The following is a 25,395-nucleotide window of genomic DNA, read 5'->3' on the forward strand; positions in this document are numbered from 1 at the left end:
CAGGACTAAGTAGGATGTCACTGAAGGCCTAGGTGTGGAATACAGGCCTGTCACTGGTACATACACACTTGCGATGGATTTTGGTATGTGACATTCTTTGTCACCTTCCCAGTGAGTGCAGCAAACAAGATAAGTAAAGGTATGAGGAGCGCAGTAGCTGTATTTCGGGTTGAAAAGAATGGCTCCTTTGTACAGAATTGTAGTCATGCCAGAAAAATCAATTTTCTCTTGTATTTTTTTGTTCAAAACAAGCTAAATGCCTTTCTCTAAATGAATGAACACATAAAAAACGTTTACCCTATCACAAAAATTTAAACATATGATGAGCCAATATGACGGCATAACAATAGATAGAACCCTTCAACTGACAAAGACAAAAACCCTCAACAAACAGACAATTCAGCTCCACATGTAATGAGATTATACAGCTTTTTAAGTATACCAAATCTAAAATATTTTAAGATGTGAAATTCCACTTGAACTAATATTTCTATTCACTAGTTTCCATGGCACACTGGACTGGAATACTTTGCATGAAAGAAGTTTGAGAACTATTTAAGTAATTTACTCTGGCGAGAAACATTGACAAGTCCAATAGGAGATGAAATCCGTCTGGATAAATGGTGGCTTGACATTGCTCATTATGCTTGAGCTGGGACTCTTTAGAGCTATGAGGGTAGGGAGGTATACCGCAGTGACTAGAATGTCCCCCTTTTTTTTTCTCCACAAACAAATTAATCCTGAAGTTGGATGAAGACTCTATGACTTTCCCATCTGCCTGGCAGGAAAGCTCTATGGCCAAGTGCCTATCCACCACCTGCCTCCAAAATGCTCCGTCACATCCTTACACAAAATCTTCCAGTAGTTACATTTGAGGACAGTGAGTTCATGTCCTTATAGGAATTGAGGAGATATTTTTTTGTCATTGCTGAGGGATGTGGGACTTTACAACCTACTTTTATCAAAGACCTTATACATTTCATTCTTATTATAATAAATTTTCCTCACCAAACAATAGAACACCAGAAAAGCCTTCCTGGCAGTCTGGAGAATATCTCCAGCGAAAACCATGTGTATAAATGTTCCTTTATTATTAATTGTCCAACTTCTTCTAAAAGAATTTAAATAAATCCCTTTCGGATTATCTGAAAAAAGGGCTCATGGAAACTTTTACAGAACATCTGCCTTCAGGATGGAAACTTCATGAACGATATATTCTAACAGTTAAAATAATAAGGGCTGAGCTTCATGGACTCAAAACTAGGTTGGCACTTCAGTGCTCAGTGTGTAAACATGAGAAAACAAAACACAAATGCACTCACTTTTAAATTAAATTGCCTTTATTAATTTGTCATGGTCGTTGGGGAACCTTTAAACACAATATTACACCCTGGTCATGGAGAATGAAGAGAATGCCTTGGAGTTGTACATAAGAAAAAAAAATGAAATGAGAAAAATTATTTCCTATGGATATAATAAAGGAGAAGCAATCCACTTTCTTGCACTGTGCCATGAAGAGACTTCAGTTCATCCCATCTGCGCACCAGCTAATAGGTCCTAATTTGTAATTAATATTTTCCTCACAGGCAGTCTCTCCCTGACTCCGGATGTAATGCTCTACCTGTAATTACGGCCAATAAAATCCCTAAATTGCCACACTCTGTGTTCAGATCAAGGTCATCACAGTTAATCAGCGGTTGGGACGTGATAATGTCGTTTGCTCATGCCGTGCAGCTGACTTGTCAGGAGACAACAGATCCAGTGTATCTTCATTTAGATCCATTGACAGATACATTTTATCATGACAAAATTTAAGTCTCTGATGAGCAGGGAGTGACCAAGAACATCAAATGTGTCACACTTTTCATTCGCGCCACTGAAATCTAGTAAGGACAAGGCCAGGGTTCATGAATGCTTGGGATGTTTTATTGCATGCCAGTTTCACATTCATTAGCTTTCGCGCGCACACACACACACGCACGCGCACGCACACAAAATCATGTGAAGATGACATACTGTTCCAAACAGAAGTAACTACAAAGCTTGCACAGGCTCAAAAAGATAGAAAGGAAAAATAACTAATAGCTGCAGTAACATGGTGTTAATTTGATGAAGGCACACCACCGTATTTAAAACTTGAGGCTTGACTGGCTAAAAAGCCAGGACAACACAGTCAATGCTCTCTGGGTTTTTTTTTTTGTTTTTTTTTTTTAACTATACATTTGATTAAAATGAATAAAATGCTTTTCACGCCAATGAGATCACTACAAAGAGCTGAAATTTTCTCGTCAAAATGATACAGATTTGTTGAGCGCGAAAACAACCATACAGGTCTTACTGCTTTGTAAATAGCTTAGTTTACATAAGTAGAGATATTCTGCCGCAGTAGCTGATTGGCATCGTAAGCTTCGTAAACACTTTGAGAGCCTGCGCTGATTAGGTCACACAAAAACTGGCTGTCTGGGGAGAAAGTTTGGACCCATTTTGTGGCTCGAGCATCTCAATTTCCTTTCATTACTTTGGCAACAACACATAAAAAAAACAAAAAAAACAATTATTATTCGGAAACATTTTAGCCATGTGAGAAATCCATCAAAGGCGAAAAAAAAAGAAAAGAAATAAAGTCACGCAACTTCGACCCTCCAGGCCCAAATTAATTTACCATTAATACTCACTCTCTTACAAACATTGACTAAACTCTGAGCAGCGTAAATGAGAACTTATGGTAACACTGCATAAGATATATCTAGAATCTGACCTGTTCTGCGGGGTTTCATTCTTTCATTCTTTCCAGGTTCATGTCAATGTGGGTTGATGAAGTTTTGAACGGGAAGCAGCTAATGATAGAGGGGGGGGATCTTTTCTGTCTGATGGTACTGCATGAGGTGTTGATCATCAGTGTTTGTTCCAGGTTGGGGCTGCCAAAGGGCCTATGAAAGACCTCTCTACCACGATAAGTTCATCAGGGTTGTCGCAAGCCTTATAATGGAGAAGGAGGTCTTGGATAGCCCTCTCCTCGATCTACCAAGGCAGATAAAACAAGTACAGAAGATCAAACTGGGTGTACTGCGGGCAACAAAACCACACTCCATCTGAGGCTGACAGATGAAAACGTTGAAACCGAGAGCTTGATAATATACATTTTTTTCACATGATGGCAACCAGAAAGCCAGATGGAAAAAACTAAAACCTGCTTTGTGAAGGTGTTGACAGATGTCTGGCAGCTGCGAGAGGATGGCTGTCAAAAGCAAGAACCTCATCGCTTAGTAGCACTGTACTGAATATGATGTTCATTCGATTAACTGCCTACCAAACAGGGAAACATAGAAGACTCAGGAGGCACCGCCACATGCTATATACACAGTCTGGCCTGGTATGTAGGTGTGTGTGTGTGTGTGTGTGTGTGTGTGTTTGCATGCAGGACTGTGTCTGCGCTAATATACATAGATAAGAACTGATACCTGAATGAGTGCCAGGGGCTTCTCTCGACTGCGGATCAGCGCTGCTTCTTGCTGCCGCTCCTCCTCCACAATAGAGGCAAAGGTCATCTGAGAGGTGAGGGGAGGGCTGCCCACGGCTCCAAGCACCCAGGGCCTGAGGGAAGATAGATTGCGCAGACAGAGAGGAAGAATAAGAGGCTGTGCTGTAAGTGATTACGAAAAGCAATGAGTACCTCGGTGAGTGGGACAACTGTTAGGTAAACTAGTATTGGCAAATTCCTGTTTGAGGGGGCCGCCTGGCTATAACAAGCTTTTTACATTGTCATGGAACTTGACAGCATTTGTGTATCCACTTATATGCTCTCTCTCACTCTCTTTTATATGGTCTGGGAATAATCGCAGACACAGTTCAAAAGGAGTTATGGTTGCGGGGTGTGCTAAGAACATAAAAGATGAGGACCACATAACATTTTAGGTTTCTAATTCATTTGAGATAAGAGCAAACCTGTTTTTACACACCAATATGGGCCACATACATGAGCAAGTTCAATGGTGGACAGATTGGCTTGTCAATGTTGTCACTGAATGTTTTTTTATTACATTTTTGTTGTTATGAAGTAGATGTGTAAGACAGGGAACAGAGCGAAAAGGTATTTGAAAACAGTAGTAAATGCTCGTCTTCAGAAACTAAACAGGCTTGCCAAATACTCAATGACTGCAGTAAAGATTGATGGCCAACAAAGGGAGATATCTCTAGTTCTCAGGAAAAATTTTTGGTTTACAGTGTGCTACTGAACAGAATTCATAATGTAAGAAGAAAGCCAGGCAGCAGCACAAATTTTGTTTTTTCTTCTGAGAGGGACGGTCGAGATCAGCGAAGCTTCATTTGGTTACACAAGAGACCCGCTTCTTCCCCAATTCAATTTGCAGTATATATGACCTCAAGTTTCCACTTAGCCAAGATGAATATCTCACAACGACCGACTTCCACGTTCACAGGGCACTGTTAAAAATCAGTATTTTCAACAAGTATCAAATAAAATATTGATCTAGCCCCCCCCAACAAGCATTTAAACAAGACAAAATGCACACTGAAATGTGAGTCTTCACATTTACACACAAAGGCTTGCTATAAAACCATTATTTACATTCTTTGACTGTAAAAGTCATGCAAGTCTTTTTCTACCAACCGCAGTGATCCTGCCACTTTATTCAATAAGACATGTACATTATGATAAATACAGTATTACATTCCGGGAGCCTGGTTTTCAGCTCAATTGATTTCCTTTTTTTGCTCTGCATAAAAGACACACACTATTTATAAGGCAGTTTGTTAAAGATGTGGCCCAAAATTTTCCAAATCAATCACATGTTAATCATGTGGAGAATGATGTCATTGTGTGACTAGTAATCTGGACTCTCAATCATAGTACAAAACATTACATTGACCTGTAAAACAGTGTGGCGAGAATGCTTGAGGCAGCTGCTGCCTGCTAAGCCTTGAACTAATCTATAAACTCTGCTCTTCCAAAGACCCAGGGAAACCTGAAACCTGCTCTCTGGTCTGTATGACTGTGTGACACAAGGGCTGCCCTTATCAACGTGGATTATCATCCATGGCTCTACTAGACTCACACAGCTTTTTAAAAGCTAGAGATGGTCTCAAAAGACCAGAGAAGGACAAACACACAGAGTAGGATGTGCAATAATAAATAAGAGATCAACTATTGAGGAAAAACAAAGTGGAAAAAGTAAAATTATAGGACATTACATTAATGGAAAATTGATAGCCTTAAAACAACTGCGGAGTTTCTCTGGCCGTTCTACTCACCCAGAGACTGACGTCACAAAATAAAAGCAATGTACTTAGAGTGATTCCTCACTTTCAGGGATAATGATCGGAGATTAAAAAAAGAACCCTAATTTTAGAAATGAGCTCACACTCCAGAGTTTATGTATGCACTTTGTTTGTCCTGCTGTGTGGAGATGCTGTAAAGGTCAGAGTGACTGTATGCGGGCAGGTCAACCTCACTGACCAGGTCATTTCAAGCGTCATGACTTTCTGTCATCTGAGAGAACAAGATTCTGTCAGTAGAGTTGATCAAATACTTGTTTTTTGTTGTTTTTTTTTCCTCTTTACTTTCCTGTACAGGTGCCCTGCAACTGACCAACCATAATATACCGTACACAGAGAATGTATGCCATAGAACTGCGCAGTACAATATCCTGTGTAAGTCACGATTGTAGTTTTAAACATGTAAGACATGATCTCCTGCATACTGACAAAAATGATCGATAATAAAACACCTGGTAACTTGAAACTGCATTCTCCATGATACCTCATTTTAGACAGCACTGAAGACACGGAACATCAAATACTGGTGTCCCGTTGGAACAAGTGTGGCACAGACTTTCCATTCAACAAATTGACCTTTTGAATTTACAACATGGTAGTTTGTCCTCTACCTTGGAAAGAGTTCATACAGAACACTCTTTGCCACCAGCGTCCACCCCTTTTTTTTAAAGTATCTATACAAAGCTGGGGCTGTTTTAAACTCAATAACGCCTCAAAAACTACAATCATTATTTCATATTTAGGGATTCTCGGATGTATTTCTGACTTTAAAATAATCAAGAGTGAAAATATATTGAAAGGTATGCCGTAATTTCAGAAACCTCAGGAATTTAACGACAATACCTCAACATCGCCACCAAGTGGTGAACCGTAACACAAACCTCTTATGTAGAAGCCTTTAACTCACCCGTCGCGCCTCTCTGGCTCACTGCTTTCAGCACATTTGAAGGTGACCCTCTTACTAGCTGGGGAAACAGTTATAGGGGGCACTTGGGCTCCTTGGCTCCTCTGAGCTCTTATTTGCTCGTCTCTGACTGATCTGCTTTCCTGCTCCTCCTCCTCCTCCAGCAGCGCCCTGAATGAGTATGAAGTTGGCGGTGACTGGACGGCTGTGGCCCTGTCCATTGACACAGAAGAAGGAAAAGCATCGTTGCTTGATTCAAAATATAAATACATCATATTTTTCATGGTTTCGGATGTTCTAATCTTCCTGTATGAATGCATTTTAAATTGAACTCTGGCCTTATGCATGTGCTTCTTTAGGAGAAAAAAAAAAGCTCTAGTGTAAAATTACCATGCACAAGTACAATTTAGGTACATTTCTCCATGAAAACCCATTCTTCACGCAAATGTAAAATAATACGATCACACTGATTTTCAAATTAGGTCAACCTGAAAAAATCTGATGAGATCAGAAATCAATAAATAAGGGAACTATGAAAAACTGTGTTACTTGTTTGGTAATTATAAGAGCATTTCAACTAATTACTTTTGAAGTGCAAAGTCTGCCTCATTGTCTCTGCATTTGTGAAGTTACACACCAAAAACAGTTGCCAGTTGGAGAAGTCTATTTTGCAGAAATATAAGACATTAAAAGAGAACTATTTTTACTCTAAGTAAACATCCATTTCCAGAAGTTATGCTGCACTGTGTGCTGTATGTAAAATTGTAATACATCTAGGCACTCTTACAACAGCCGCAGTCATATGATTCAAATAATAAGGTTACAGTTCATCAAACCTTTCTGGTTTGAATATTACAAGAAAGTGGCAGGCATATTAATCAACCATCATAGTGGAGAACAAAGGGCCTTTGTTCACTACAATGATGGTAAAATCTTGAAGGATCGTCATTTAGACAAAGGATGGAGAGCAAGAGGGTTGAATACAATTCTTTCTTTTATAAGGGCCTAGCACACATCTCAAGTTTGTATTTCTTCATACCTGGGAGAGCAGTAAAGCCGTCAAGGGTAGCAAGAAAGTTATTTTGTGACAGTCTGGTCAGTGATCTGCATACTGGTTTACTCACCAGGCCTTCCCGCTGCTGCTTTTGGAAGGGGTGACTATGGGGTTAGGTTTGGATGCTGCAGACTCCACAGTGGCCTCCTTGTTGGCCATAGCCAACATCTTCCTTTGCTTCTGGGACAGTTTAGTGGGAGTGGGGGCGTGTTTGCTGCTGCTGCTGACACTGTGGGCGAGCAAAATAATGTATGCAGTTAGCAGAAGCAAACAAACAATATCCAGTTATGTATGGCTTTGCTAAAATAGCTCTGCTATAAATATAAAAATACAGCTGACTTCTCATACCTTCCAGGGCTTTTAGGAGATGCCTTGAGAGGCTGCAGGGAGTTGGCCTCCAAATTCATAATAGTTCTCAGATCAAGTACTGGGGAAGGATGATCAGGGCTGAAAACAGCAATAACATTGACATGTCAATTTGCCACTTATTTATTAAAGTGGTTATACACATTTCCTTCTCCTTCCATTTCCTTCTCCTTTCCTTCCACCTCCTAAAAGTAATGTGAAAGAATATCAGGCCTGCTTTCTTGTTTAAAAGTCCCTTGTATCAAATCACACACCCGCCTTTCAGAGTACTCCACAGAAAATATATATAGATGAGGAAAATGGTAAATATGAATTGGTGAAGCCTGTTTTACCCATTCAGGGGCTTGGGGATGGCGTGTGGAGCAGAGTAAGGGGCAGCTGGGAGCCCAATTCTGAGGCAGATTGGGTTGCTTGACGGGGTCTTCAGCTTCTGACTAAAGGACGTCTCCTCCTGTGGAAGATAAACAGATTTAAGGGTCCAAGCGAAGCCACTACAGCAATATAATCTTTTTTTCCTGTCTTTGTGCAAGAGAGAGAAGTATTTCATGGAAAGATGAAGTCTATGGCACTGTTATGTTAAAGACTTAGATGTTTGTAACTTGTGACTTAGCTGAACCAAAGTCAAAACCAAGGTATGAAAAATCTTTCATGCACTCAAAACGCAAACCTCGGTTCGATCCTGGAAGACTGGTGAATGATTGTCTCGGGGGCTGCCCACTCCAATGCAGCTACCCTCCGAGTCCGATGTCAGCAGCTCATGCAGAGACTCTACAGAGTTGGCCTTTCCCGTTTTTCCCAATGTCGGTGAAACTACTGAGGAAACAACATGCGTTAGTCATTCGAATGCACCCTAAAATAATCTCATGCTTTTGAAAGGAACTGATGAATGTCAAACTGAAACTATGACTTGTCTTAATTGTACAAATCTGTGCTGAAGGAAACTTGTGAGCTTAGGCGTGTTGCGGTAAACCTGCAGCAGGGGGGCTTTGAATAATATCAGAGAGCGTGTAGCCTCCTGAGCTGTCAGAGCGGCGCCTAGGTTTCTTCTTAGCCTTCATCTTGGCCTTCTTCAAGAGTATTTCCCTGTGGAGGAGCAGTTCAGTCATATACATATATAAAGGATCAATGTCTTTATGGTGTTTTGTTCCATGATGGCATCTTTTTTTCAAATTGAAGCTCTTTAATTGATATTTAATGATTAAAAGCTATAAATGATTGTTTCTCCTAATCAAGCTTTGTGATATGTGGGGCATTTGGTAAAACCACAGAATTCAATTTTAACCAAGCAAAACGTGGATACGGATTTGATTGAAACTGCTCTTGTATATAAACCTGCAAGAATGATCCACTTCTGATTCTGGACTGGGGCCAAAGGTTTGGTCAAGATCGTCATCATCGTACACACTCAGGTCTGGGGCTCCAGGGTATGGTGTAATAATTCTCCTTTGCATTGCTGGGATCTGGCAATCGTGGGGGCAGGGGCATATTAGAGGCAGTACAACATAAATGTGTTGTTTAAAAAAGGTGCATAGTCAATACACTGCATTACATTGAAAACCTTATTCAGGCAGGCATGGTTCAAGGAGTTCCATCACTGTCACTTAACTCTGATACAGTAAATGACATCCATCTTTAGGCCTAAAAAAATGACCAGTTTCTACAGGACAATAAGATTACAGACTTTCAAAAGACTAATTGACAAGAAAATTTAACTGGGAAAAACAACTTCAGTGACACTGAAACCTTTTTCCTCCAAAAGAAGAATAATCCAGAAAATGGGGCTTTTGTAGGGATACCGTTAAGCACAAGAGATCTGCCAAAATGTGTTACTGAAAATTAATTTCAAAACTGTTCTGCTGGCAGAGCCACACAACATCCTTACACTTTGGAAGTGAGATCTATGAGTTCCTAATGTCATTTCCAACATTTTTTTTTTTTTTTTTTTTTATAAAAGCACAAGACATTACCTGAATTGTTTTACAGTATATCTTAGCAAGTATTGAGACATAAAAATGACATTCATAAATTCCTAATGAAATGTATAAAAAGTGTGACCAATGCATAATACCAATTACCTACATTTCTTTTTTATTTCCTAAGGTCTTAACTCCAAAATATTCCGTCCAATACCCTTTTAAGACGTTATTATGTGATCCTTTTTCTGTTGGCAATTCAGCTCTGAAGAAAACAGTATTCCAACAGGGGGAAAAGACCATAGGAGCGGAACAGTGTTGACATGAGACCACTACATGGGGAAATGATGACGTGCCGATGGTTAAGGTGGAATAAGGCATAAGCACAAAACAGGAATCCTAGTATTTTCTTCTATAAAGTTTCTTGGATTTTTTAAACCCACAATTAAGCTAGTGTGACAGACCAAAACAATTCACTATTCAGACATGATCCCGCTCTGTGAAAGAGAGATCAGGGCTGCACTGAGAAATTATTTCTGTAATAGTATACCATAATTCCATGGAATTATAGCCACACACACTTTGGCTATAATAAAAAAAACATAAGTATATAAAAGACTAAATAAGACAAGTGTCACAAAACTAATCAGTAACTGGTTTCTTTTCCAAAAATAACTACCATGATTCAAAATGTTTTTGTCCATAAATTACTACTACAATTACAATTTTTATGGTAACATAACCCATTATATCTGCCATTTCAGAGGGCAGTTAGCTCAAAAGGAGCTATATGCGGTTTTCACAGAAAGGGCAAGGTTTTCCAGAAATTTAGCTTTTTTATTCTCCCCGTGTTTTACATGTGAGGAAACAACATAATAAACACAATAACACTATTACTAGATTTATCTAGGGCGAGAATACCTATTTGGCTGAATAATGGCAATGAAAGAGTCCAATTAAGTCCGTGTGAAATCAACCTATTTTGAAACGAGTTTTAAAGTTAAACTTGTGGTATAATGGCATTTTATTCCCACATGCCTAAACATAGCCTATCAGAGGTTTAATATTCCACTGCAAGATATTAGACCAAAACAGTATTTACAAGAGTCAGTCCTTCTACTTCAGACATTTAATTGCACTAAATTTATTAGGGCTATTGATATTTTAAGAATTTGCATTTAGGAATTGAGTTAAATTATATAAAAATCCTTTAGACAGGTTTCTACTGGTAGATTTAGTTGGCTCACCATCCTTCTGTAGGCTGCAGAAAGCTCCACCAGCACTTCATCACTAAGAATATCCAATGCTCTGAGGGGAGTGCAGAAGAGAAAATAGTAGATGAGACATAAAAATATGCAGAAAATATTTTGAGTTCTTCCCTATTGGGAGAAAATATTTCCCCTACATAAATCAGACTCAGTGAATATTAGAAGAACTTTGGAAATCAATAATGTGCTATTCATTCTGATTCTCACTTTGACTCCAGCATAGCAGCCATGTTGAGCACAATGAACTGAAAGCAGGAAAGTTTAAGTTGCTCCGCATTGTAACAGGTGGCAAATTCCAGCAGTTCTGCAGCATTTTTCAGGGTCACTAAGGAGAGAAGCCAAAACATTAATTTGTAGCTCAAAAAGGGTTCTTGAAAATAACATGATAATATCACTGTATTTTTCATACAGTTTGCCATGGTTGCAATTATCATCATTAATGTTGATTTATAAGAGCTTATAAAAGACTCATTTCTGCCAATTTTAAAATAAATTCAAAGTAAATGGGATATCACCACAGATCAACTGTGCAGTCTCTAGTACACTTCTGTCACAGTTTCTTCACAGTTCCGAAAAATATCAGTCGCATTAGCTTCCCTTATCTGAAGTTCTATACATTTCCACATGACACAATTGTACAACACCAAATCAAGATAAAAGGCAGGGAAAGCAGGCAAAGGGAATCACATTATCTGGAACAATCAAGAAAGAAGACAAAAGGAGCATACGGTTCTCAGAGATGACTACTTCACACATCTCTTTCAGTCGTGTGATGAGCAGCTGATCGGCTACAACAAGTACGTTGCAGACAAACTCTACATTCTGAGACTCTGTTGACAGACAGAGCAGAACAAGTAATCAGTTTACTATGCAGCAAATAGAACCAGTGAGTAAATCAGAGAAAAAGCGATTCAAATGTTTCAGCTTACACAATTTGACAGTTTACCTTTAATCATAGGAGACTCGTCTGTATAAATGTACTCAAGAATGACTTGAAGAATTTCAGAGCTAGTGGGCATCTCAAGGGCATTACAGGATGTAGCCTGGGGTGGGATGGGGGGCAAAGCAACAAAAAATCATTCCTTGAATGTGACATATTTATATGACATAGGTAAATAAAAATAAAATAAAAACACACTATACCTCAATCCAGGGATTTCCAAGCATGCTGTGGAAATATTCTGCAAAAATTGACAAAAATAAATGCTTATTTCCTAGAAGTTTCAGTTATGGTGATAAAGAGGAGCACCGTAGGAGAAATAATGAGGGGGTGAAAAGTGAATCTTGACAGTATTTTAAACCTAGGGACTAAAGGTCATTCATTTTCCATACATTATGCTACATACTTAATGGGACATATTGGTTTTGGCAGTGTTTATGCAAAAATAAAATACTTAAGATAATAAAGGCAGTATATAGATGTTCGTTTTACTGGAGATCATACCTTGTCTTGCACAGAGGACACTTTTATGACAAGGAAACTCCTTCCCATCTTCAGACTTCAGAGTAACATCACAAAGGTAGGTGCTGCGGAGAGACAGACAGAATAAGGACACGAGCCCCCCTTTGAAATTTAATGTGTGATTTATTCTGTAACAGTAATTACCAATATACCTCAAATACTTACCATTTATTTAAGTTGAACTTGGGGATTTTGCAACAAGATTTGTTGACAACATTAATCTGTCCATATTGGTATTTGACTCCATCCAGTCTGTTTAAATGTACAAGAGAGTCTTGTTATAAATGATTTAATATTTAACATTGCCTCGGGGTTCAGGACACCACTCACCGAGAGCACAAGCCAGCCAGGCCGAGCTTCTTTGCTACACTCTGTAAGGTTTTCACTGGACTGAATGTTACTTCATTTGCTCCAGCTTTGCCTCCTTTCCTCTTCTTGCCAGCTCTGGAGCCCTGGCTCTGGGCCCTGTCAGGATCTCCTGTGGTTGTCGGGGGAAGTGAGCGATACACATCCAGAGCCGAGCGACCTCTCAGACCCAGGTCCTGCAGGCTGCTGATAAGCCTCTCCTCCTCTCCATCCTGGCAGAGGCACAGAAGAGGGTGGATCACTTTTCAAGCTGTAAACACAGCTTACTGCTTTTCTTGCAAGCAGTTGTATGAATGCACATGAGCAGACAAAGACTTAGAATAATAACCATTCCCAAAATAATGCTAAGATTTAAGTCATGGCCTCACCAGGATTTTTTCTGTCATGGTCCTTGAGACCCTTGGTCGAGCCCCATGCACCAGCAGCTCACAGGAGTCGGTATAAATGAAATGGAGGACATATTCTAGCATCTCTGGTGAAACCTTTTCCAAAATGAGTAAGTCACAGCCCACAGTGTCTTCACTCTTCCTCACGTCCTTGTCATTCTCCTCCTTTATCCCACAATGCCCCGCCATGAACTGTTTCCGGAAGAATTCAGACCTCATCGACAGGATATATTTATGAGCTGGAAAGGTTCGATCCCCTGCCTGAAGGGTCACATCATGAATGCTGTCCATTTCATCTGCCTCATCCAAGAGCCTTCGCATGTTTTGTGTGAAGCAGGATGGAGAAACGCTGGGAATCTCATATAAGCTAGATGGAAAAATATAGGGAAAAAAATGCTGTAATATTATGAACCTTGAAAAACTATAGGGCTAAACTCTAAGTGCAGAGAAACGTTAATGCTTTGTCCAATAAACATATCTGATACCACAAGACAAGGTAATTAAAAACAAAAAAAAGAGCGCAAGCACTTTAAACAAGAGGATCAGTAATGTCGTCTAATTTCTTGTCGATATATGTATTATACTCCACCACTAGATGGCAATATTACCTGTTCACAGCGAAAAAAATAAAAAAAGAGGACTAGATGATCTTGACTGAATATTGGTAACAACTGATTCGATTTTGAAGATGGCTTAGCAGCATAAACCTGTTACAAAAAATAGGTATGAAGGTAAAAAATAGAACCAAATAGGTCACTGATTTATGACAATCAGACATTCTGAAGTTAACCTGAGAGAATAATGAGGTGGAAACCAATATTTGCAAGTGTACACCTCTTGTCCTATTATACCTAAGTCCATAACTGAAGCTGTTATGGTAGACAGTGCACCTTTCCATTCATTGAAAACCTGAATTTCCCAAAACTATGGGGTATGTGCATAGAAGCAAATATCCCATTCAGTCAGATCTAATATTAAACAGCCATTAATTAAACACTGATAAGTCTAAAGTCTTTGCTGTTTCTGAATAAGCCCACTTATGACACGGAAGCAAGTTGTCTCGTGGATTCCCTGCTGAGCCAGTGAGTTGATGATATTTATCATGTGGCTGTAGATAAATTAAAACATCTGCTTCTGGAGAATGTTTACAGACGAAATGCCAACGCAGAACCCAAAAAAATGTCTGGCTGGACAAGGTATTCGGCCACCCGGCACAAAAATTGTCAGGACTGTAACACTGTAAACAGGAACAACAAGGGACCTCATTGCATGAAGAAACAGTCCCCAATACATCTATTGAACATATTCAACTGCAATGGATGCTGTGTTTATGCCGGGCATATCTGGACTACATCCAGGTCAGATTCTCTACATATTTTCTGCTGGTAAAGGACCGATGTCTACAACATTTCTAAAAGTTCAAGAAAAGTGGAAAATTAAATTTTTAATTAATCCCTATTTCTGAAAAAATATGCAAATTCACCATAAGGTCTGAGAAGGGTAATAAAAGAAGACAACACAAAAATTGGATTAGCCTATGATTTCGATGTCTTCCCTTGGCCAGGAGGCATCAATGACAAACTTTTGTTATAAACACCCATTGATTCACATAATCCTACTGAAAGAGAGAGGAAAAATCATCAAGTGAAACCAATTAAATAATCTCCTGTTGAGTGATAATTACTAACCAGATGTAATAATGTCTTCAGAGCTCATGCAAAGTCCTGATCCTTCTGGCTATTTTCATTCTTATACCTTATTATACTTAAACCCTATGCGCAAAATATGTGCCGTATTTAACGGCTGGGGTTTCTGCATTCAGACACGTACCTTGTTTTTGGGTCAGACTGCAGCACTCCAAAATTTCGGGCATTAGAGTCCATTGTAATCTTCACAGCTCTGTGAACATTTGGAAGCCTCTCCAGACGAATCCGCTCGATAACAGCCCCAGCATCTGAATGTCCACAGACCTCCACATTGAATTCTGTGAGAGCATATGAAAGATGTCTTTTTTGAAAATACAATATCATATGCCCCGTAAATAGTAATTATTTAAGCTTGCAATACTAATGCCAATTTAACTTTGTATTTTTTCTCTTCTCCAATATTTTCTATCAACTCCTTTCGCTTAGTAGCTCATTTTTGGTCTAAGCGGTTAAATAATACTTTAAGAGCAAAATTGTAACAACTACCAAAAGAAATGAAACATTCGAACATTAAATGAAACCCTCTACAAGTTTGGAGATTCAGCATATAACACTCCATTTCATCACCTTTCTTCTCTCCATGCTTCTTATGTTCTCTGGCCCACACACCACTGAAAGCCTGCCCCTCCTGAGTCACAAACATCATGCCATTTTTGCTGAGGGCAATGTCGGACATGAAAACCTGACGGCCATATGCCCATCGGCAAGGTCTTACAGAGACGCCTGAGGAACGCCAGCAGAACACCTAACAGAGATGGAAAAACAAACGAGAATTATTGTGCATTCAGTTACCATTTCTACAAGTCATTGGATTGGAAAAGTGTTATTCAGTATACGATAACTATCTTGGGAAAGGAGTGTCACTGCTTTAACAAAAAATATCAATATTGTCAAATAAATTTAACTTCTATTCCTTTTTTAATGAAATTTTGTGTGAAATGACTCCTGACATACATGCAAACAATTGGCAAGGGTGAGTCAAATATAGTTCTCTCTCATAATGGGAAAGAGTGGAAAATATCAATTTTCCTATCTGCAAGGTCAGACTTTCTGAAGTCAAAACATTCAAAGATGTTTTTTTCCTTTTGAGCCAGACTAATCTTTGGAGAAAAAAAAATCAATATCAGCATACCAAAGGACATAACATATCCTGTCTTTTAAGTCAGTTTAAGTTTGAGGTTACATGCAGCTGGTTTTGAGACGTTGGTATGAAAGAGCTTAAAGTTTAAATGTGTGCAATGTCCATTTCCAATTACAGATGGCTTTCACCATCCAAAGCAAGCTATATGGTGAGGACGATAATTCCCTGCAACCATCCTCTCATTTGACTGAAGTTTTATGGTGTCTTGTTAGATTGTAGGTGGCTGAAATGTCACAGTTTTAAATGTTCAAAAAGGAACAGAATTGTAATTTACAAGTTGCAGACTGACAGTGTTCTTTAAAAGGGAGTACTGGGTTGAGCAAAGACCACAGAAATCGAATGTATCAAATAACTTTTTGTGGGATCTTTTGCTGTCTGCAATGTAGCAGCTAATCAGTTTATCAACTGGTAGACTGATAAGGATGCACTTTCAACTTATGGATGTTTGGCAACCTCATGACCAGGACAAAAACTTGACAGTCATAAAAACCAGTAAAGCAGGTCAAAATTTATCGTGTTTTGTCAGAAGAGAAGTCACGGCAAAGAACTCAGAGGAGAGATGTATGAAGAGAGAGAAGAGGGAAAAATAAATAAATGTGAGATTTCAACGAGACTTCACACAAAAAGTATTGCCATGCCCTCTAGACACTCACCCTACCAGCTTCATCCAAAGCCAAAATTGCCACCTTTTCCCCTCCTCCCTCACAGAGAGTCTGTGGATCTACACGATGGTCAAGGCTGCCGCCCGTGACGAGGACCTTCTTGATGTTGAGCTGCCTGAACAGGGCAGAGCAAAAATAACCATGCTGCTGAGGTTTACAGGGCAAACAGTCAGCAGAAGTCAATTCTAAGATATACTGTTGTATGAATGATTATAGTTATCATTATTTGGAGGTTGTGGACTACAATTAAACAGGTGATCTAACACTAGCTTCTCTTCAAAGCAGGTCTGGCAAGAGTAACAGGATAAGGAGCAAAAACTGAAAACCAGTCTCTTGCACATTCAGGTCTGTAATAGTGGCCTTCATATTACTGTCATACAGTTTAGTATAGATCATTCCACTATACATGTCATTGCCAGACATATAGGCACAATTGTACTTTATTCATTAATTAAAATTGCACCTTAAATAATAGATTCAAGACTTTATTCATCAAGTTTGTGATTTAAAACCTTGAAGCCATCTTCTTGCACGAATAGTCAGTTAAGAGGTAGACGTCCCCCCTCTCAGTCACAATCACAGTAGCACCATCACTAGCTGCAGCCATTGCTATAACAACATCCTTGTGGTGCAGAGCAGAGACCTGGCGTGGAGTGGTCACACATTTATCCCCATTAAGGTCCAACAAGTAGCCTGAAAACCAAAATAAACATTATTAATTTGAAAATTTAGTCCACTGTTCATACTTTTTTATAATATGAATGATATGTAAGAACACCCCTAAAGGAGACTAAAGTTAAGCCTTAGGACTGGTTCTGTTATCCCATTACTAACAAGCTGTTTACCCACTATTCAAAAGTATAGGCACAATGTTTATATTTTTTGTGTGTGCAATGGTTAAAATTATAAATACTTTTGTTAATGCGAACCAGCTAAATGTCTTACCCAGCTGGCCTCCATTGAGCCCCATTGTATAAACAGCATCCTTGGTCCACAGCACTGTATGGAACCTTCCAGCTGCAACTCCAATCACTGCCCTCCCTTTTAGCACTTTTGAGAACACCTGCATAAAAGGAGGCAGTCAAACTAAAGTTTTCCCATGCTAAACATAGAAAAGGATACTTCTAATGATATGCCAGTAACACTGATATTGAATATAACAAGGGCAGATGACAAAACAGACAGATGTTTACAAATCACGCCATACTGAAAATGTTAATTACTTTGTCTGTTAATGCCTACTTGTTTAGGGACGTGTGCTGAGGCTGGAGGAGGAACCAGACCCAGTTGGTGGAAGGTGTTGAGGCCAAAACTATAAGCAAGGCCTTCTGAGGAGAGCACCACTGTGTGATCCTTAGCTGCTGCCACCTGAATGCAATGATGGGACATCAAACCCTCAACAACTCTGGGAACCTGCAAAGAGGGGGGAGGAGTAAATAAGACAAAGGGACTGAAAATTTAAATGTTTAAATCACAGAGATTAATACAATTTTGTTGCCATTACCAATAATAGCCCCTGAGAGCTGCCTATTTTCCACTGAATGTTTAAAAAGTATTCACTATCTTGATTTTTAGGCAACAAGGCTTTCCCTGCCCGTAGAACACTGGCTTTTTATAGATTCAAACTAAATGTTTGTTTTCTGCTCTAAATGTTAAAGCAAAAGTACAAGTCGTGTGATAGTTAGGTTACAGTGAACTAATTTGGTGAAAAGCCTGAAACCTGACCTGAAGTTCTTTCGAAATCAATGCCAAAGAATAGAAACCTTGCATCTTGAGAAAAAAAATTGCAATCAATTACACTGGAGAATTTATGTCCTTTTTTAACACTGCTGGATTTTCTGTAACATACCGGTAATTGTAAAACTAGACGTTATCTAAGGTTTTCCTGGTACTAAAAATTGCTTTGAACAACAGGCAAGTAGGGAAGTGAAAAGGAACAAGCATTTCTAGAATATTGCTTTAACATTATTAAGATGGAAATATTCTAGAGAATTTAATAACCTGCCCAAGTTTCCAAGTACAGCAATTATTATTGTTGCATTTATAGACAACATTGCCTCCCCCCCCCCCCCCCCCCCCCCCCCTTTCCCTCAATTTCCCAGAGAGATATTATTCTCAAAGTTTTTGGGGTCTGTTGTAGAAACAGCAAACTTATGTACCACTTTCCTGAAGACAACACTGCCATGAAAGGATTAAGGTGGGACACAGTACACGTCACTCATGTCACTTTACTCCTGACTGTCACTTACATCACTTTACTCCTGTCGTCTCATCACATTTACCTGTTTTAATCTTTCTACTGTTGTCTGTCCTTTTTCTCTATTTATATTTATGGTTATTGTGTAATGTCTTGTTACCTGTCCTCTGCCCTGTGGTGCTGCCACACCTGAATTTACCCCATGGCAATTAATAAAGTATATCTTAGTAAACAAAACAGATTTTAGAAAGCTGGTTTATGTCAGGAGATCATGCTTTTTGCAGCTGAAAACTAAAGCCAGGATCATTTGCATGATTATTTTCTTGATATTTAGATGGTAAAGTGCAACAAAGGTGACACAGCATAGCGGCTTTGCCTCCAGGCTATCAGAACAAGGTTTCCTGCTCAGTGGCCATAGAGCATCTGGTTCTTAGTAACTTAAACTAATGAAAATTAAGATATTACATGATACACAGAGCAGGATTTATTTTTGTTACATCGTCTCACCAGATAAGTCTGCTCATCTCCGTGGCCAAGTCTTCCACCCAGTCCATGTCCACAAGTGTAAACCCGACCCTTCTGAGACAGGAACACGGAGTGGAACTTACATAGAACCACCTAAAGAGTGTGGAGGAGGATAATTGTGAGTTTCCCGTTCTTGTTTTTTTTAAAAACTCTACAGTATAAAATCCAGGTGAACTGATTAAGGTTTTTTTCATTATAATTTTAACATTGTACTGGACGCTTCAATGCATTTCTTTCCACGTCTGTCAACATAGCCCTCTTGCAGTGATAGTAAAACACTACACCAATAAAGCCCAGGGCACAAGTGGAAAAGCAAACATCATTACTAATACATTGCTCCCCTCAAGCCTTCAATAGGGCACGGGGATGTTTCCCTAAGTGTCACTTTGATGTGGACATTTACACACATCATGGCTGTTCATTTAATTAAAACATGTCATTGTAGAATTAATATTTAACCTCTGGCACCTGCTGGATTGGACTGGGAAAACAAAGACAACAGGCCGTGCCCCTGGGTCATTCTGTGGTCATGACATCAGATCCATTTGATACCATTACGCTACATGACAAGTCCAGCAGATCAGCAAAGCAAACACATGAAAGGTTTCTGTAAACAGGAATATCCTTGAAAATGAATCCACAGACCATGCACCTGACTCCGAATGGGGGGGGAAATCAAGCAATCATTCTGCATTACTTAGACTAACTAGCATATGGCGTGTACACAGATCACTGGGTGAGCAGACTGGTGCCAACATATATATCAATCACAAGAGCAGCATCCACATGTGTGAAATTGTAGAAAAGTTGGCAAAGCATAGACCACCTGGTTAATGGCACAAACTTGAATGACAAAAAGGACAAAGCAATCGGCTTTGAAGAGTTCTGATGTTTTATTTACTAATATTTCACCCCAGATGAATATCTTACTATTTTTAAAATGTGACATGAACATTATCTGCATTGTCATGGTTTACTTTACTAATAATTTTATTTTTAAGGCGCCTCACTCAACTTTTTTGAAGTTCTCTTATCGAAAGAGTTTTGTCAAGAAAAAATTCAGAGGCAAACCACCTGGTAAGACTGAAAGGGATCAGATACACTGGTAAACCCTAACATACTAAGAGGTAATCCTCTGTTAGGGTTGCAGCTTTATTCTTTTATAATAAAATATTCTACAAATTAATCCTTTCGCGCTCACTAAGTTCCTGGTTCAATTCCCAAGCTCCAAATAGCCTGTTGACAAATTGATGAGCAAGACACTGAACCCCTAACTGCTCTCAAAGGCTTAGTGTTCATACATGACGGGTAAAATGCAGAACAATTTACTCGCACGGGATTAAATGTAGGTATGTTATCCTATAAAAACTAGTTTCTGCCAATCTGTACATTAATCAATAACATAGCCTGTCTACCAGTCATGTTTCGAAAAGGAACACTTCAACACTTTTCCAAGAATGAAGCTCAGGACAATCTACATCAAGATAAATGTGTACTTTACGCAATGCTCATATTTTCAAAGCTGTGGATGAGAAAGTTTATTCTTCTGAGAATTCAACTTGGGAGATGGTTATATAATGCAGGACTATGGGGAGGGTATGTTTTGTATATTTAACCAGGTGGTGCACCATGTCTGGAGAACTATTGAGCATTGACTTGCTTCTATTGAATTCATAGTGGCAGCGCTGAAAGCGTAAGGCCATTACTGGTGAGACACAGAATCATGACAATTGAAGTTATTAGAATAGGGAAGCCCTTTGCAGCAAACGACGGGGCGTGGTGGAGACATGGAATGTCACCTGTCTGCTGTTTGCCTACCTGTTTGATGTAAACTCTAGTCCTGGCAAACACATCCACTGGCTCAGGGTGCTGTCGACTCTCCTGATTACCGTGCCCAAGACTGAAATTAGTATTGCTTCCCCATGTGTATACTTCAGTCGGGTCTGTTAGGCGAGGGAAAGCACATCCATAAGCACAGACACATTCCCAACTATGCTTCAAGATTAACTACCAGTTTTTCCTACCGGTAGTTTTAAACACAACATGTGTTGGTCGATCCTTCATTGCAAGATCCAGGACAGACAGGCCCTCCTTGTCCTGAGTAGAGAGGAGTCCACCATGCTGAAAGAGAAAAGGAACTACATCTATATATACTATATGACTATATCTATAGTGATAGATGTCACTTCCAGCTCTGGCTTTACACATGTCACGTATGTCTGTGGGGGTTCTCAGTAATCCATGCATTGGTGAATTCTCGTCCTGGCCACTGACCTCGAATTTCGTCACTTGAAGACATGTCACCCCTCATCCGAGAGGGTTCTTTAGTTCATAAAGAAGCCTTGAATTCTGAAGAAATTCAAGGTCAGTGGCCACGACAACAAGATTTTGACAAGAAACCCGTTACTTTGACAAATCGGCATATTTGTGAGGATCTACTCTTAGCACATACCTTGTTGAGTGATATGAGACAATGGATTTGTCCATAAAAGATGCTGCGGTGCAAAGCTGTCCACCAAGATTCCTTATCCTTCACGGTCAGGTCAGCATTCTTACACTTTAGCAGCCACTCCAGCAAGGCCTTCTTCCCCAGGGAGGCTGCTAGATGCAGTGCTGTGCGACCAAATGCATCCCGCAGGGTTGCTGCATTGTGGCAGTGTGAGATCAAGAAAGCGCGAAGCTGTCCCTCAGAGCCCTGTGTTAGTGCTGCTACCACCTCGTCCGCATGCTTCACAGAGCGGCATTTAGGTGTGCAGTCCAGTGGTACTAGACTCATCCTGACCACATGAAAATCTTCAAAGTGAACCCTCCTTACACCCACAGTGACAAGAAATCGCAACCAAAAACAAAAAAGATGTTGTAAAACAAAACTGCACTTTAAGTCACAAAAACAAAAAAGCAGCAAGGCAGGTCAAAATGGTTGCAGAGTGCTAGAATTGTGCTTGTGTTGAGTTTCCACTGCACCCTAGCGACTCTAGAGTCTGGTCAACTTGTTTCAGTCCACCATTTCGAACCAAACATAAAAAGACAAACTACTGTGCAGCATTCTATGGCATCAAGAATTCAATAAATACAAAACCTCCTATTTACTTCATACAAAACCATATGCTTTGATCATTGCAAAAATAGTTTATAGAGAATTGTACAAAAGGCAAAAATTGCAAGAGTCCTATGACCTTCTCATCCAGCAGTCCAACCATCCAACTTGAGGGGAAAGGCTCCCTTTCCCCCCAAAATTCACACTTTGCTTTTCAAAACTCCATAATTGTAGGGGGGACCTGTGAATTAAGTCAAAAATGATAAAATTTTCAGTCATTATTTCCTTTGATGTATTTCAATGTATACATTTCTAACTCATTTGATTTTGATTTTAATTATGCATGATTCAGCAGTCAGAGCCATTGCTAAAAAAAAACAAGTCATACATTACTTATGCTAATTCAGATTACATAACGCAAAATTGACAGACTTACCGGCTTGATAAGAGCTATCAATACTGAAACAACACTGAGACCTGACGATTAATTCGCGTTGAGTTTTACAGTTGCAATTACATTTTGTTGACAGACAAGGCCTTTTAGTTGAGAGGCCATCAAGATCTTGCAACAATCTAAAAAAAGCCCAACTACCGACAGCTGTTCAACTTTTTATCTTGACAAAAAACCGCTCATTCCGTCATATGGTTTAAGTAAATCGAAATTGGCCGCTGGCTTGGTTTCAGCAGGTCTCTCGATATAAATTGGGTACATGTTAATTTTCTACAGCTGGAAGCTAAGCTATGAGCAACTTGAACAGTCTGCAGTTTAAGGAATGTTGTTTTGAATGAAAATCCCCGAGCTGCAAAACATCAAAACTATGCATGCTTTAACGTGTAGCAACAACCTTGGACAGCTTAAGAAACATTACGAAGTTTAACGTATGCATTTTGTTGAAGCAGTAGCAGTAGCTAGCAACCGAAATGCACTGACACATCACCGAAAACAAGCGTCACCGAGTTTTCCAAAGTGGCAGTAAGATGAGTTCGTTACCTACCTTCCGTTAGTTAAAGAAAACTGAAAACATGGTGAATGTTACTTCGGCAAGGTATATCCACAGTGTCATAGCGTCAAATTGTCTGCAACTGTTGCAAATTTGCAGCTCCTCGCCAGGTTCGGCGACTATACACCCCAACCGAATGTCGAGTTCTCTGACTGGTTTACGTGTGTGCATTCGAAGTTCCTATTGGTTGGTTTTATGGGCGTTCATTGGGCTCTGCGATTGCTGTCGCTGCACATATGATGTAATTGTATATATATATTTTTTTATTTTACGACATAATTTTGAACCCAGAGACAGATATTTTCGCTGTGGTGAATCCTTGAGGGGACCGCCGAAAGGAAAAAGGAAAAAAAGAAAATAAAAGTAATGCGCGATTAAATATCAAAAGATCAAGCAAAATGACCAAATCAAAAATCAAATCAAATACAAGGCATAATTATTCTGCTCCAGCTAAATTATTTTAACATTTATTTTTTTATAATTTTACGGGTCATTTAATGGAAAAAAGCACCACATTCGAATATAATGTTGTCTAAGCAAGAGAAAAGCACTTATTTGGTGTCTGCTCTTTACAACCCAGCTAACCACTGTTATATCTGATGGGAAAGGGAATGCCCTTAATTACAATATAATGGGCTTTTTCTTTTTACAGTTATATCAAATAGGCAGATCCTTACTGGAGTATCATTTTCAGCGGCAGTCCAGGTTTCGCAGAAATAAGCAGATGATTGTCACACGGACCCTGGCTAAGAATAGGGGGTCAAAGGGTGGTGAAGCTTGTGTTACACAAGGATCCACGGCATCAACCAAGTATGATATATTGATGAGTGTGCTCTTCTTCACCACTTTAACATAAATATCAACAACTAGGGGCCCTTCGGAAATGTAAAAACTGGTGATTAAAATGTATAGGAGAATTGGCTTTAGCTTTGACGCCTTTTCTTTTACACTGAGTTTTTTTTTTGTCTTTACAGAGTGCATTTTTGCATATGAATACGTATATGTGCAGCAACTATGTGAGAGATGACTGGTTGTCCGCAGATATTTGTTGTTTCGTGATCTATCAGCAGAAAATCATCTTTCACAACCAGCCATTTTGATTGGTGGAACAGGTGAAAACATTGTTCTTACTGGAATACCATTTTTAGGCTTTTAGCCTAAAACTACATAATCTAATTGAATTCATTTTCGGTAGCTTCGTGTTTAAGGACTAAGTAGTTGTCATTTTACTATTAGAGCCCATTGATACACTTCCAATGAGTCCCCCAGACGTCCTAGTGCACCATCAATCATCAATGAAAAGTTAAATAAGGTGGGTTGAAATTAGATATCTGATATTTTGACCATTTTAAAATGAAACTAACTTCAAAATAAGTTAGAATGAGCACGATGCGTGTCAAGATCAATACTGGTGTACTCGAAAAAGGTTTAGGACAGGGGTCACAGACTCACAGCGCGAGGGCAAATTGCGGCCCTCTGAACAATATTTTGTGGCCCCCTGTCTGAAATCAAATCTTTGTGTTAGTGCGGCCCGGGCCGACGCGTTTTTTCTCACATGCATCTGGGGATTTTATACAGTGAAAAAGTAACTTTGCAATATATTTTCTGCTTCAAAATTTGAAAACTAAATGATTTTTTGATGAAAAAACATCTAGTGACATTGTTAAAACGATCTTTTCTTTTGTTATTTCTATAAAAACTGCAAAAAAGATAGCAAAAAAAAGGTAAAATTAAAAAGATCAATTTGATAACCCGAATAGCCATCATTAGCCTTGTAAACATTACACCTCCTCTTATGTATGCTGCCAATCAATTTTCTAATAGATTCTAGAGGCAAATTTTTCCACAACAACATTTTCAGGGTTTAATTTCATCAATTATTTTTTAATATTCATTTTGAATATTAATTCATCACGTATTTTTTTTTAGAGAAACAATTCATTACATATAAAGATTTTTATAACTTACCTGTTTACCTCCTTTACACCAAAACAAAGGAAAAATTTGGACTTTATGTCACTTCAAGGTAATGATTTTACTGGTACCCCCCCGTGTGTGTGATAATGGTACGACCCTCTCAAATGGTTTGCGCCGTGCTCCCTCTTCGCTCTG

The 25,395-nt window shown here is 39.2% G+C and overlaps 1 protein-coding gene across 2 annotated transcripts; it reads right to left on the minus strand.

The window, feature by feature from the left end:
* Positions 1 to 1,322: 1,322 nt before the first annotated feature.
* ibtk (inhibitor of Bruton agammaglobulinemia tyrosine kinase) lies at positions 1,323 to 23,415 on the minus strand. Of its 2 annotated transcripts, none has more exons than XM_086154656.1 (29): positions 23,278 to 23,415; positions 21,698 to 22,523; positions 21,270 to 21,366; positions 21,064 to 21,188; positions 19,228 to 19,338; positions 17,766 to 17,936; positions 17,469 to 17,586; positions 17,036 to 17,216; positions 16,515 to 16,638; positions 15,288 to 15,465; positions 14,845 to 14,998; positions 12,997 to 13,381; positions 12,593 to 12,840; positions 12,428 to 12,514; positions 12,245 to 12,327; positions 11,944 to 11,981; positions 11,747 to 11,843; positions 11,529 to 11,630; positions 11,008 to 11,125; positions 10,780 to 10,840; positions 8,952 to 9,079; positions 8,590 to 8,702; positions 8,287 to 8,429; positions 7,952 to 8,070; positions 7,602 to 7,700; positions 7,324 to 7,482; positions 6,203 to 6,412; positions 3,462 to 3,594; positions 1,323 to 3,021 (listed from the first exon to the last, which is right to left on the minus strand). In XM_086154656.1, the coding sequence occupies exons 2-29, from the start codon at positions 22,019 to 22,021 to the stop codon at positions 2,896 to 2,898; spliced, it is 4,032 nt and encodes a 1,343-aa protein (XP_086010782.1). In that variant the 5' UTR covers positions 22,022 to 22,523; positions 23,278 to 23,415; the 3' UTR covers positions 1,323 to 2,895. The 2 variants fall into 2 exon arrangements, with proteins under 2 accessions (XP_086010782.1, XP_086010781.1); XM_086154655.1 differs by having other exon boundaries at positions 8,287 to 8,432.
* Positions 23,416 to 25,395: the final 1,980 nt, after the last annotated feature.

This window comes from Fistularia commersonii, chromosome 11 (genome assembly GCF_037954325.1).
Source record: "Fistularia commersonii isolate RoL2024-O1a breed Wild chromosome 11, RoL_Fcom_v1.0, whole genome shotgun sequence".
NCBI classification, from domain to species: Eukaryota; Metazoa; Chordata; class Actinopteri; order Syngnathiformes; family Fistulariidae; genus Fistularia; species Fistularia commersonii.